This window comes from Mytilus galloprovincialis, chromosome 10, assembly GCF_965363235.1.
Source record: "Mytilus galloprovincialis chromosome 10, xbMytGall1.hap1.1, whole genome shotgun sequence".
NCBI classification, from domain to species: domain Eukaryota; kingdom Metazoa; phylum Mollusca; class Bivalvia; order Mytilida; family Mytilidae; genus Mytilus; species Mytilus galloprovincialis.
This window is the reverse complement of record NC_134847.1, coordinates 79,351,114-79,366,400: the sequence shown is the minus strand read 5'-3', so window position 1 is coordinate 79,366,400 and position 15,287 is coordinate 79,351,114. Positions and strand designations below refer to the sequence as shown.

The 15,287-nt window shown below is 31.8% G+C and overlaps 2 protein-coding genes and 1 long non-coding RNA gene across 11 annotated transcripts in view; 2 read left to right on the top strand and 1 right to left on the bottom strand.

The window, feature by feature from the left end:
• Positions 1-1,024, bottom strand: part of LOC143048500 (DENN domain-containing protein 5B-like) — a 45,461-nt gene extending 44,437 nt beyond the window's left edge. For 5 of the 7 annotated variants that reach the window (XM_076222181.1, XM_076222184.1, XM_076222186.1 and 2 more), the window contains exon 1: positions 804-1,024. In XM_076222181.1, the coding sequence (XP_076078296.1) occupies positions 804-897 (94 nt within the window). In that variant the 5' untranslated portion in view covers positions 898-1,024. The remainder of the gene's footprint in view (positions 1-803) is intronic. The other 2 variants (XM_076222188.1, XM_076222185.1) reach the window with 1 other exon arrangement.
• Positions 1,023-12,921, top strand: LOC143048502 (putative HIT-like protein Synpcc7942_1390). 3 transcript variants are annotated; one of them, XM_076222190.1, is made up of 6 exons: positions 1,023-1,071; positions 2,427-2,545; positions 3,747-3,884; positions 4,757-4,861; positions 11,083-11,155; positions 12,696-12,921. In XM_076222190.1, exons 2-6 carry the CDS (start codon positions 2,435-2,437, stop codon positions 12,785-12,787), a joined length of 519 nt encoding a protein of 172 aa, XP_076078305.1. In that variant the 5' UTR covers positions 1,023-1,071; positions 2,427-2,434; the 3' UTR covers positions 12,788-12,921. The 3 variants fall into 3 exon arrangements, with proteins under 3 accessions (XP_076078305.1, XP_076078306.1, XP_076078304.1); XM_076222191.1 differs by having other exon boundaries at positions 1,042-1,060; XM_076222189.1 differs by lacking the exon at positions 1,023-1,071 and adding an exon at positions 1,737-1,863.
• Positions 7,312-8,680, top strand: LOC143048499 (uncharacterized). Its single transcript, XR_012969869.1, has 2 exons — positions 7,312-7,527; positions 7,965-8,680. It is a non-coding gene; the product is annotated as an uncharacterized LOC143048499 (long non-coding RNA).
• Positions 12,922-15,287: the final 2,366 nt, after the last annotated feature.

Here is a 15,287-nt window from a genome sequence, read left to right as displayed (position 1 = left end):
CACAGTACCACAGTTAACAAAACAAAGGCAAAAAGGTAATGACAAAAACTAACAAGAAAAAAATAAGCGACGCAACGCGACACAAAATATTGTAAAATTCATTTCGTCACGCGTTACCCTGGTGCTATCCAAAAATCCTGGGGAGAACACTGAAGTACCATCATTGTTTTGGTTTCACTCCCCTCTCCGAAAAGTACCTTTCAGGTTGAAAATGTCTGACAACCAAAATATACATGAAAAAACAGTGCAAAAAAGACAGCAAAGGTCAGCAAAAAATCGGAGATGTGTTTAGAATCAAAAATATACAAATTTCCCAATTTCAATAAAAAATATGCAATTTTCCCAATAAAAAACGGTAGAGGTAGTTTTGAAAAAAGACAACAATATCACTGTGGCCTTTGTTTGTCTTGTATGTTTTATAATTTGAGTTCATTTAAAATGTATCATTGTTCATGTTGTTAACTCATATGTTTTGGAGCTTAGTGTGGCGTCCATTTTTACTGAACTAGTACACATTTTATTAAGGGACCAACTAAGGACCACCTCTGGGTGTGGTGTTTTCTCACTGCGTTATTAACACCCATTGGTGGACTTCGGCTGTTGTCTGCTCTTTGCCTTAGGCCAGGTTGTTGTCTCTTTGACATATTCCCCATTTCCATTCTCAATTTTAGTGAATGCCTATATCACACTTTAACTGTTACAAGGGACAAAAGTGGTGACCTTAGACTCATTTAGTTTTACTTATTGCTTTTTTTCTTATTTCCCAAAGAAAGTGCTTTTAAAAGTAGACAAAATTATCTAACCAGACAGTTGATCTGGTTCCAAACCAGACTTCACATCCAAGCCACATACGACGAAATAGTCCGCAAATCGGGTTGACTGAGACTGAAATGTCATTGCTTGGCATTATTTCCCCCTGATGTCTGTTAAGTAATCGTCATATAATAAATATATTGTCATATTGCGATGGGTAAAGTTTTAGGACAATGATCTGTGTTGTTGATCTGACCACTTCCTGTGTAAATCTACTTCCGGTACTTGTCAAATTATCTCCCTTGAGGTAAACAAAGTGTAAGTGGGCCTACAATTAAAAACGTTTATTATATTCCATGGTTAATTTGGCTATTCTTAAATATGTACACGAAACCATCTTACACGTTACATCCTTATGTGCATGTTTATTTGGGTTGTCATTGTGTATTATGCTTTAAAAAATTAGTTTTTTTTTTATCAGCCCTTTCCTCTAGTCCAAATAATTATGACATCTTGAAAGGCTATCATATTTTCTTTTTGACGCCGTACATCGAAGAAAGGCGTCAAAGCAAAAATTCAAAATAGCCTTCCAAGACGTCATAATTATTTGGACTACCCTTTCCTCATGCTATGACCCAGTCCAAATAATTATGACGTCCGGCGTCTCAGAAATAAAATAAAATAGCCTTGCCAGATGTCATAATTATTTGTATGAGCTATGACCATAATTATTAATTTCATAAGGACATCAAGTTTGAGTATGTAATTAACCAACCAAAACACAAACAACACAATATATTAAATCCTTTAGGTAAACTGACCACATACCTAAAACATTCTAGTTTATCTAAGGACGAAGTCAAGCAGGGTTCCTAGACAACAATTCTGTATTTTGGTAATTCAGTCAGATATCTATTATGCCATAACCGCCACAAGTATATATATAGGCTATCCATCAAACCTCCATTATTTATGTATGTATAACTTAATATAAAACAATGACTGTAGATCTGAAAAGTTATGTTTGTGATGTTGTTCAGCATGTTCAGGGCCGGAATGGAATCTCCTTGGAAGTACAGCAGCTGATATGCAGAATTGTGGAATACCCTGGTTGGTGCATTTTCCCATAACACTCAATTAAATCCAGGCATACCAAAACCATCTTCTCTCTTTTAATAATTGTTTAATCCCATTTGCACAGCAATTAATTTTCCCTGTAGTGTATGTTTAAATGCTGCATCACATTTTTTTTGGACAATGATTAGGATGTCACTGTTGAAGTTGATCTAATATTATAAACCAAAAAAAAACAAAAATCAGTCATGTCAGTGACAATTAACACTAATATATATACCAATATACTTATTACATTTTATATTTTTTTATATTGATAAAACTTACATTTTAGTAAATAAAAAATTAAGAAGAATCCAATGTTACTGCAAAGTTTTATTATAATTCAAGTACTGTCATTAATATTTATAAAAAACTATATAGTCTAAACTGGACCAATAACAATGAATAAGATGCAGTGTGTGGTTTTTATGTCATAAGTCAAGTTCTCTTCAATTTTCTAGAAAAAATGGAAAACTAAGTTGCATATTTTCAAATCAACTCTTTTATTTAGAATGTAGTGAATTTACATCTTATTTTATGAATAGATATGTTTGTAGAATACAGTATGTTGATGACTGTAACAAGAGCTGCATCTAGAATCAACATAATTCCAGTAGCTATTAAGTACCTACTGACAGCAAGTACAACTTCAAGACTTTTAGTGTCTGGATCACAGGTATCTTTCTTCTTATTTAATTGTACATGTTGTACTGTGTATACATTTTTTAAATATTTTTAACAAGTCTTAATGAAGCCATAGATGTGTGAACTTTTTCTTGTTAGTCAATAATTCTATTTTTATCTTATCAACATTGATATCATTTCTTTGCAAGAAGTTGCAAATGTTGAACAGATTTTGAATTTGTAAATTCAATTCCTATCATCCTAGGAAATAGTCCATTTGCCAATTACCAATTACCCTTTGTCAATTGAGACTGGTTCTATACCAGACAAAATTGGCATTTGCCGATGCAAAGCATGATGAAATGATGAATTGAAAGTGATGTATCTGAGGTTTTACTAATTTTTCATGAAAAACATTTTCTGATATCAAAAGTATTAAGCTAAACAACAAATTAATGTAATTAAAAGATTTTTAAACCTTACAGATTACTCACATTACGCTCAGGTAAATTGACTCTTTCTGCTAGCTCTCCATTGTAAATAAAAATTAATGTCCCTCATAAGGGAGACAACTAAAACAGGGATCTCCAATTACAGGGTCAATTACGGGAATTGGCAAATACATGTAGCCTATTGATTTACTGTGTTAATAAAATTATCTTATCTATTATCTACTGTGGACACAGACAGACACATATTTTTTTCTTCAGTTTAGAAATTGTTAAATATTCTGTTAAGGCGTATAAGCATAGTTAGATAGTTTTATTAAAATTTTATCAAATTTTGTATTTATTTCCAATTTTTATCTGAATATCAAATTTCTATTTTCACTTTTTTTAAATGAAGCTTAATCTGCTTGATTAAGTGCACTACATTAAATCTCCCTTAAAAAATTTTAGTGGTTCAAATTACAAAAAATCACAAGCAATTTAAAGTCATGAAAGTGACAAAAATGTATTTTATAATCTGTCAAGCAATTTGTGACAGACTTAGTTATTTTTTTGCCAGATATAATGATGAATTCATAATAACACTTAGTAGCTAGCTAAATAAATACATTTAAACCAGAACTAGATGTCTTGAACTTGCAAGGAGATGAGAGCTTTTGCACCGTGATGGGCTTAGCTCTCATTGTGATTTTGAGATGAAGAATAGCTACCTTTTGCATTTAGTATTTTAATTGCATATAGTCATTGAGATTTATAAAGTGATACACCACATCCTTTCTTTTTTCATTATGTTACTATTTTCAGAATGTGTGTACAAGTCCTGTCAGTTGTAATGACGAAGTGAAAAAGGCTCAGGCTGCCACTAAATCAAGGGAACCTACAATCTTCAGTAAAATCATAGACAAATCTATTCCTGCTGACATTATTTATGAAGATAATGAGGTATACTTTTTTTATTTTTTTTTTATTGCTACTGGTGTATATCATTGTAAGGTATATTATTTGGATTTGAATTTAAGAATCAAAGGTATAACAAAATGGATTAAAAAAAATCTTGATAAATTATGTTGGTACATAAATCAAAGAGACTGCATTCTTACTTCACAGATGAAAAAACAACAATAAAAACCTAGACAATGTAGAGATCAGCATTCACTTGTGAATTTTAATTGTGAATGGGAAGTAATTTTTTATTTTTAATTTGAAAATGGGAGATAACTTTGGAAATTTATAATTTTTAATTTGAAAATGGGAGATAACTCTATAAATCTTAAGGAATTACACCACTAATTCATGGTCCCATTGCTTTCTATGTTGAATTTCTCCGTTTCAAGCAGGCACACCTCTTTTATTTTAAGTTCAAATAAAGTGTCAATCATTGCCATTCAAAGCAACACTTTATGGTGTTGTACTGAAAAAATCAACATACCTTTAATGGCATATAAAAAAGAACTGGTTCCCGGAACTTAAGATGTACCAAAACAGGTACATCAGATCTGACAAACATACAAAATGTACCCTCTTATTAAAATTTGATGCAGTTTTTTTAATATTCAAAATTAAAAGTCCATAAGTGTTCTACAATGATCACCAGTCCTTCAGCTTTCATTTGATACCAAAAATACCTAAATATTCTACATATTTTGAAAGTTACACTCATGCATATGAACTAGTTTGTGTTAAATATGTACTACTTTCTGGTATGTGCTTTCTGGCCGGGCACGAATAAGTGGTGTTACACCTTAATTATAATTTATTATTAATGTAACATGTATCAGTCTGGATTTTGATACAAGTTTTCTATGTCATTACAGTGTTTAGCTTTCAGAGATGTCAGTCCACAAGCACCTGTCCATTTCTTAGTGATTCCTAGGAAACCATTAACTGGTATAGATGATGCTGTAGACACCGATGAGAAGGTATCAATACAATTAAGATCAATTACTTACTTTAGAATTACATTTCAATGCAAACAAATAAATCTCACAAGTAAGAGGAAACCAGAATTCATCCATACATAAAGAACAAACTTTATGGCAAAAAAGGGAGACAACTGTTGATAAAAATCATCTCACTTTTTATAACTAAATAGCAATTTTTTTTCAATAGCTGCTAAAGTTCAAATAACAGTCAATAGGCTAAGTCATAGAAATTGGTAAATTTTGCATACAACTAAAAACAAAAGAAAACAAGAGTGTGTCCCAAGTACATGGATGCCCCATCCACAGTATCATTTTCTATGTTCAGTGGACCGTGAAAATGGGATAGAATCTTTAATTTGGCATTAAAATTAGAAAGGTCATATCATAGAAAACATGTTTACTAAGTTTGAAGTTGATCGGACTTCAACTTCAGCAAAAAATACCTTGACCAAAAACTTTAACCAAAACTTTAACCTGAAACAGGACGAATGAATGAACAGACGAACGAACGGACGAAAGAAAGAACGGATGCACAGACCAGAAAACATAATGCCTATAAATGGGGGATAATAAAATGCGTTTAGATTTAAGTAATTTGATCCAAGGATACTTGAATTAGTGTATGATATTTGAAAGATTGAACCTAAATCTGTAAATGAAATTTTTTAAAAGTGCTTCCTTGACAAATAATAAACAGCTGCGCCAAGAGCGCATGATACGCCCGACGCTTTATGTGGAAGTTTTATGCAATAATCATAAATAGTTTCTGAGAAAGTTTTAAGCAATTACCATTTATTGCTTTTGAGACACGGCGGGACATGTGAAACTCCCCCCACCCTGTTTTTTTTTACAAATATCACTAAAATAAAATTTTGTATCAAACCAAAAAGTATACAGATCTTTAGATTAATATAACAAAGAAGTGTGTACAGTTTCAAGCAATAATCATAAATTGTTTTTGAGATACGGCGCGACATGTAAAAAAAACCCTCCTCTTTTTTACAAAATACTCAATAACTCAAAAATAAAATTTTGAGTCATCACCAAAAAGTATACAGATCTTTAGATTAATATAACAAAGAAGTGTGTAAAGTTTAAAGCAATAATCATAAATCGTTTTTGAGATACGGCACCACATGTAAAAACCCCCTACCTCTTTTTTACAAAATACTAAATAACTCAAAAATGAAATTTTGAATCATCACCAAAAAGTATACAGATCTTTAGATTAATATAACAAAGAAGTGTGTAAAGTTTTAAGCAATAATCGTAAATAGTTTTTAAAGGCAGTGCTTTAAGGCCTGACGTTCAAGTCATGAGGTTCATCTTTCCTTACGCAAATTTTTGCTGGGGGTCATTTTGCAAGAAATAGATCCGGAAATGTTTAAATTTCTCCTCTACTTTTTGTGGTATGTATTGGTTTTTGTTCCTTTCATTTACATTGGGAAACAAAGAAACGATCAGTGTGTATTGTTCGTTTTAAAAATCTGTTTATTAATGTGTCTTTTGCATTATAAGCAGTCAATCTGATTACAAACTATCATTATTCGAATTCCGTGTGGAAAGAGGTCCGTTCAATTTCGAGTACTATTTGCGATCTAAAGATATTTTAAAATCATTTCACTCGTTGATATAACATGATATTATAATTAAAAGTCGACTGACCGTGAATTATATTGCATAATACACAATTTAAAGTATTTCTGTACGTGAAGCCGTATGACGTTATAGTTATTTCGGTCTCAGTTATGTAAAATATGAAATTATCGTTCCTGAATAGGGTTCCACTAATTAAAGACAAGAAGCGTCAAAAAGTGATAAGAAGCGACAATAAAATTAAAATAGCGATAAGAAGCGACAATATAATTAATTTAGCGAGAAGAAGCGTCAAGAAGACTATATAGCGACTTTACATAAATAAAAAAAATGTCATTGCAACAACTGATTCCCCATAGATATTAAAAAAAACATGCATTATTTTTTATTATAGGGGCGGTTATAAAACATTTTTCATATTACTGTACATTGATAGATAAAAATATGTTTTTATTAAGAAGAAAGGGATTAGTTTTTATTAGATATAAAAAAAAATATATTTTATGCACACGCTCAAAATTGGCCATCAAAACAAAAAAAAATTCAATTTCCTTTTAAAGAATTTATTGAATCAAAACCATGCAATATCATTTCCTTTCTAACAGTGAAATTCTTCTTTTTCATAGGGACATATTTGATAGGTGTAGCTTCACCCTATCACATCAAATGAGAATAGCCTCGTGAGAGAATTACGATTCGCTTGTCCCTTGTTAGTTATTGTCGCTTCGTCACTAAATTAAACTTATTGTCGCTGTTTGTCTCTAAAATTCTTCTTGTCTCTTATTAGTGAGACCAGTCAGTTCCGTCCTTAACTTCCGTTTTTTGCACTGCAAAACAATCACAGTCACAATTAACGATGCCTAGTCCTTGTTGGTGTGTACCCGAGTGTCATTTAAGAGGAGGACTTGCATTTCTAAATGACTTAATAAGAAGGAAAAGTTGGATCAACGCCATGGCTCAAACTTAGATTGTCATGTGCGATGTAATCGTGTAGAACCCATATCAATCAGCTGTTGTTTGCAAGGCACATTTTACTGAAAACGACTACGTTCAGGAAACTATTCATGGTAAAACTTTAGTTTCTTTAAGAAATATATACTGTTATTTATATAATCGCCATGCAAGTAAACCAAAGTCTGTTTGCAACCGCAATTATCGTTTTAGAATAAAAAGGGGAGTGAATTCAAGACGTCATAACTTTTGGGATTACGATTCAATATCATCTGTTTGACATTTTTTGGTTAATACTACAATTGTATGGTTTTTCTACAAGAGATATATTAAACTGATAATTATTTTAGCAGTAATTATGTAAATTTCGGTTGTAATGACAAGAATAGACCTATGCCTCGGGCTTTCTTGAAAAATATCAATGACAATGTAAACAGGAACAAAACATTGACATGAATGATGCTCTCCACCTATGTTATAGTTATTTAGGTATGTGTGTTGCACAAGTCTTTCACAAGTTTCAAAAAAGCTAATGTTATAAAACTTTTTTCAGGGCACATACCCACTTTAGTCTTTATAGAGACTTGTCTACTGCCATGCATTCCCATCCTATTTTCATGCACCATTTGTAAGCAAGAGACTGAATGGTTTACAAAATTAAAAATCAGGACGGTGTCCCGTTAAACCAAAAGAACTAAACTGGATGAATATTGTAGGAGAAATCTAGAGGAAAGTTTTGAATTTGTGAAATTGGTTTTCCTGAACAGATGTAGGCCTACATTCATCCTGCAGGAAAGATTTATAGCTGTCCACCACCAACTGACGAGCTAATGTTGAGCTTCACAGATGGAATTACTCAAACACCATAAATGCCTATGTTTTCAGCACAGATTTCACAAATCATGACACAGCTGTGCAATTTTATGCCCCACCTACGATAGTAGGGGGCATTATGTTTTCTGGTCTGTGCGTCCGTTCGTCTGTTCGTCCGTCCGTCTGTCCCTCTTCAGGTTAAAGTTTTTAGTCAAGGTAGTTTTTGATGAAGTTGAAGTCCAATCGACTTCAAACTTGGTACACATGTTCCCTATGATATGATCTTTTTAATTTTAATGCCAAATTAGAGTTTTTACCCCAATGTCACGGTCCACTGAACATGGAAAATGATAGTGCGAGTGGGGCATTCGTGTACTGGGGACACATTCTTGTTTATACCTGTTAAGAGTCGAAAACTAAATATTATTTTTATATAAATAAACATATATTGTGTCATTTTAGAAGTTATATTTTTCCAAAGGATGCATGAATGAAAGTAGTGAAATTCATTTTGCTTTGATATATAGATTTGAATTACAATTGTTCATGTTATTGTAATGCATATAAAAATAAGGAGATGTGGCACAATGTAAATATATGATATTCTGTGAGTTTATCAAACTAAAGGGGATAAGAAATGGGTATTTAGCAGTTACAGGACTGTACTACTTTACAATCTCCAACAATGAGAAAAACTCATACTGTAAAGAAAATTTCATATATACAAGTAAGTTTTGTTTTTGCATTGAATAATTTTCTTCTATTGTCTTAAAAGCAAATATGGGAAGTGGTTAAAATGCTAATGAGACAGCTTTTATGGCCACCAGATGTCATTGTTACCTTGATTAAAAACTCCTTTTTAGCTCACCTGACCTGACTCATCACTTGGTTTCGTCGTCCATAAACTTTTACAAAAAATCTTCTCTGAAACTACTGTGCCAAATTTAACCAAACTTAGCCAAAATCATCATTGCGGTATCTAATTTAAAAAATGTGTGGTTAGACCCGGTCAACCAACCGAGATGGCCACTATGGCAAAAATAGAACATACAGGTAAAATGTAGATTTTGGCTTATAACTCTGAAACCAAAGCATTTAGAGCAAATCTGACATAGGGTGAAATTGTCTCTTTCTTCGGTGAAGATCTATCTGCCCAGGAATTTTCAGACAAATTTGACAACCCGTTGATGGATTGCTGCCCCCAAATTAGTAATTTGAAGGAAATTTTGCAGAGTTTGGTTATTATCTTAAATATTATTATAGATAGAGATAAACTGTAAACAGCAATAATGTTCTGCAAAGTAAGATCTACAAATAAGTCAATATGACCAAAATTTTAAGTTGACCCCTTAAAGAGTTGTTGCCCTTTATAGTCAATTTTTAACAATTTTCATAAATTTTTGTATTTTTTGTTAATTTTTAAAAAATATTTTCAACTGTAAATACTGGGCCATGTTTATTATAGATAGAGATAATTGTAGCACCAAGAATGTTCAGTAAAGAAAGATCTACAAACACATCCCCATCATCAAAACCACAATTTTGTCATTTTATATGTGTCCGTTGTTTAATATGCACATAGACCGTCCAAGGTGAGCGACACAGGCTCTTGAGAGTCTCTAGGTCATTAATACAGGTAGATAACTTTATCATGTTTATACTGAAAAATAATTTTGCTTGAAGGGAGAATTTTAAAAAAGTTCTGTCTTCAAAAGAGTTGACATGTTACTATGTACATTAACCATTATGTTACTTGATGTTCTAGCAATACACACAGAACGGAGACTAGTCAATCTTTGTGAATTATTTTTCATAGGATAGGAGTAATTGAATATGTGTATATAATCAATAATTAAAAATAGTTTTATTTACATTAAAAAGGAAAAGTTCTTATGTCTTAAAAATGCATTTCATGGCGAGGTACAGAAAATATACTGTAAACAGTAGACTATAGATATAGGTGAACTAGGTACAAGAGAACTCTAAATCTTAAATACTACAAACCACCTCTGTTCTATGGAAGATAATGATATAACTGGACTAGAAATACACACAACCTGTAATTAACTGCCTTTACAGCGCTTTCGCGCTTTGATTGAGATACGGTGCGACATGTAAAAAACCCTCCCCCTTTTTTACAAAATACTCAATAACTCAAAAATGAAATTTCGAATCATCACCAAAAAGTATACAGATATTAAGATTAATATAACTAAGAAGTGTGTAAAGTTTTAAGCAATAATCAAGAATCGTTTTTGAGATACGGTGCGACATGTGAAAAAAAACACCCCCCCCCCCCCCGTTTTAGTTACAAAGTGCCGTAACTCAAAAAGTTTAAATCTTATTTTCACCAAAAAGTATACAGATCATTTGACCATCATAAAAAACAACTATATCAAGTTTCATGAAATTTAAATAAGTCGTTCTCAAGTTACGGTGCGTTTTGTTTACGCCGGACGGACGCCGGACATTTGTATACCATAATACGTCTCGTCAAAATTTTGACGGGCGTATAAAAACAGGCCACCACAATATAGCGCCGAGTGCTGCTGCTGTTAAACACCAACATTCAGTTAATCAATCTATGTTAAATAAAAAGTAAAGAATTTTACGACAACAATCAATCATAAGTTTTTGTGTGAAATGAGACTTGCTGCTTTTTTTTATGTGTACTATAATAGTTTTGATGCAGTACAAAAAAACATTTTAGAAAAAGACAGGTGTACAGTAATCATTGTAGAAATACAAATATTATTGTTGTGTTTTGTTTTGATAAGTGATCAAGTACTTTAGATTTGTTTGTTACATTGTAATCGAATACATATGTACTTACAAATGATATTAAATGACTTTTACAGCTTTTAGGCCACTTACTTTTGGTAGCAAAGAAAGTTGCAGAACAAGAAAAATTGGAGAAAGGATATAGAATAGGTATAATATCAAAAATATTTCTCTGTGTTATCCGTTTATTGAGCAAAGAACATCAAAATGATAAAATTCCTAATGTGTGTATTATATTTTGAACAACATATAGATATAGGACGAGGTGGTATGAGTGCAAATGAGACAACTCTCCATCCAAGTAACAATTTATACAAGTAAACCATTACAGGTCAAGGTTCAGTCTTCAACACAGAGGCTTGTCTTATACCAAACACCAAACTATAAAGGGCCCCACACTTTACTAGGGTAAAACCATTCAAACTCGAAAAACAACTGTCTAATCTTTATAAAAACGAGAAACACTTATGAACCATATAAACAGACGACAACCACTGAACATCAGATTCATGATGGATTTGGGTTAATCTTATCTACCTTGATTTTGTTACATAGGTGGCCAATTCATATGGATGGAATAATTTAAAATAGTTTGACATTATATATGATATCTAACTTAAAGATTAGCCAGGTGATACAGGTGTGAGAAATTGATAAGTTATGTTTTATAGCAAAACTAAGAGACAATAAAAAAAAATTGTAAGGTTTCCACTATCTTTTGATTGTAAGAAGCTTCTGTTCAAGTTTGGTAAAAATCCAGGATAGTTTAGGAATCTAATAAATGTTTTAAAAACTTTAAATGCAGTAATATTAATGTTAACTGGAAGAAAAACTAAGTCCATTTAAAAGTCAAATACAGATACACAGATACAAAAAAGTTTAAGAAAGTTATTAAAATTTTAAAAACTTTAACCACAGGGTGAATGTAAAGTTGCCTGGCAAAAAAACTAAGTCCATTTTTAAGTATAATTACACCTTATGTAAGAATCCTGGGTTTTGATTGGTTGATAGCCAGTGTATTTTTCACCAATTTACTGTTATCAAATGAATATTGTTTATTTTTTAACGCTGCCAGGGTATATGCGAAAAGGATATGCCTTTTTTACCCTCTCTGTTGTGGTATTTGCCAAAAAATACTCTATCCGACTGGATGCTTGTAACGTCACGATCATTGCATTTTTGAACGTTAACATTCGGTGTAATTAAACAGATATAGCATGTTCTTGAAGGGTACTTGCGAAAAATACCAGCCTTGTGAATGAATTTCCCTCGCCTTACGGCTTGCAAAATTTACATTCTCTCGACTGGTATTTTTCGCAAATAACCCTCCTTAACATGATATATCTGTTCAAAATAGCTGTTCAAAATACGGATAAATGGAATTTAATTTTTACAAAATTAACTTCTGGATACTATCTTATGATCCTAAATGAGCTTCTGCTCAAGTTTGGTAGAAATCCAGTATAGTTTAAGAAAGTTTTTAAAATTTCAAAAACTTTAACCACAGAGTGAATATATGTGGATGCTGCTGCTGCCACCGCTGATGGAATGTAGGATTGCTATGTCTTGCTTTTTTGACTAAAGTCGAAGGCTCGCCAAAAGGTCTTTACTTTTACACAATTCAATAAAACAACAGAGCTTGTATTCTTAATATTATATTGATTTAAAGTTGATTTAATTATTTTTTCAGTAATTAACAATGGACCAGATGGCTCTCAGTCAGTTTACCATCTACATCTCCATATAATGGGAGGACGACAAATGGATTGGCCACCAGGATAATGTTTCCATTTATAGACTATTATATCATTGTGGTGCTAAATATTTAACACTAAAAGTGTTTGTGCTTTTTATATTACATTTACAACAATGTCTTAATACATGAATTTAAACAGATAAAGTGATATTTTAATATATGTTGTCTTATAGATATCTCCTTTTGAATGAATTAGATATTGTAAGATTTTGCCTTGATACAGGATGATTTTTGTTGAGCCTTCGACTTTAGTTGAAAAAGCGAGACTAAGTGATCCTTCATTCCGTCGGCGTCGTCAACGACGGCGTTAAAAAATATTCACTCTGTGGTTAAAGTTTTTGAAATTTTACAGTGCTTATCCAGTGACCTTTGGGGTATCACATTAGCAATGGCCAAAACAGTTTACCAAATTGCAGTTAGATTTCTTCTCCAACTAACTGATCAACTGGTAAAATGTTTTAGCAGATTGCTCAAGTGAAATGTTGTTAGTATGAAGTGAGTGCTGTGAAATCAAAAGTAATACTTACCATCCAGATCCAGTAATTGATATCTTTGTCATTAGTTTCAAACACAAAATTGACTAACTATAGTATGAGTCACTGAATAAGAAGGTATAATTTTGACATGGAAACTTCTATAATAAATAGATTTTATAAATAAATAGTTCAAACCATTGTTTTGTAGATGTATATTTTATAGCTTTGTCTTCTAAGACAAAGTTATTGTGTAATTATGATTCGTATAATATTTTCTATACAAATTACTGATCTGCTGGCATCAAAGGGAAATAATTTTTATTGAGTTATTATACACTAAAAAAATAATCAATGATACCTGGCTTCTGATTTTGCCTACAATTTTTTTTAAAATTTTAATCATCTTAAAAATAAATTTCATTGTTTCTTTTCAAAACAGAGGATAAAAGTTTAATAATCATAAAAGTAATGTTACAAACAAATTAAATGAGGAAAGTTGATATTTGTCAGACAAAAATTGTGACAACATTTTGCTGATTTTCAGTAATGTAAATTATTTCCCTTTAATGGTAGCAGATAAGTAATTGCTTTAGAAAAAAAAATCCAAATTACAATTATGCACTAACTTGTTGTTGGAAAACGGAGCTATAAATCATAGACTTACAAAACAATGTTTTCAACTATTTATTTATAAAATCTATTTATGATAGAAGTTTCCATGTCAAAATTAGACCTTCTTATTCAGTGACTCATACTATATAAGTAAGTCATTTTTGTGTTTGAAACAAATGACAAAGATATCAACTAACTGCATCTGGATGGTAAGTATTACTTTTGATTTTACAGCACTCACTTCATACTAACAACATTTCACTTGAGCAATCTGCTAAAATATTTTACCAGTTGATCAGTTAGTTGGAGAAGAAATCTAACTGCAATTTGGTAAACTGTTTTGGCCATTGCTATTGTGATACCCCAAAGGTCACTGGATAAGCACAGTAATAACTTTCTTAAACTATCCTGTGTTTGTACCAAACTTGAACAGAAGCTTGATTATGATCATAAGATAGTATCCAGAAGTAAATTTAAAAAAAAATTAATCCATTTTTTTCGTATTTTACTCTTAAATGGACTTAGATTTTCCTCCAGTTAACATTACATACAGTCTGCAGTTAAAAGTTTTTAAAACATTTATTAGATTCAAAAACTATCCTGGATTTTTACCAAACTTGGACAGAAGCTTCTTACAATCAAAAGATAGTATTTAGAGGAATATTTTTATTGATTTTTTTCCTCATTTTTGTTGAGCCTGCGATTTACAGCAAAAGTAGGCGAGACACCAGGTTCTGTGGAACCCTTACAAATTTTTTTTTTTTAGCTTTTTAATGAGGAGCTTGTTATGAGCATTAGAGAAAAAGAGTGATAAATACTGGCACTGGTTGGTGTGTGTGTTATTGTTAAGAAGGAAGTTGTGATCATTTTAAGATCTTGGTCCCTCCTCTCTGAAGAATACTGAATCTGCTTGCACTCAAACAAGAATTGCACTAAAGAATTATATCAAGGTTAAATTTATTATACCTTTCAGCACTTGTATTCAAATATATGAAAACACATAACATCTATTCATCTGAGTGATCTGACTTATGTAATTTCCGAAAAAAGCACTTTTACTTGATCTTTAACTTCTCAAAGAGGTCTGCTTAGTGGAGAGGCGAAAACTCCTTCTTTACAAGTCTTTGGTTTTGATTTTCTGGGATTGAACACACCACATCCCACACTAAAGCCAAGAGACCAACAAGATGGTTGCCAATGCTTTATCTTTTGTTTGTGGAACTGAGGCTACATATAAAAACAAGGAGAAGTGGTATGAATGCTTTCGAGACAACTATCCACCAAAGTTCAAGTGAAGTGGACGTAAACAATTTAGTCTCTTTACTGGGTGCTGTGAACTATAAAAGGTGGTAATAAACCTCGAAAACTATATATATCAAGTCATTACCATAAGAGTTATGATCATATTTCTTGTAATCTATACACCAAAGATCCATAC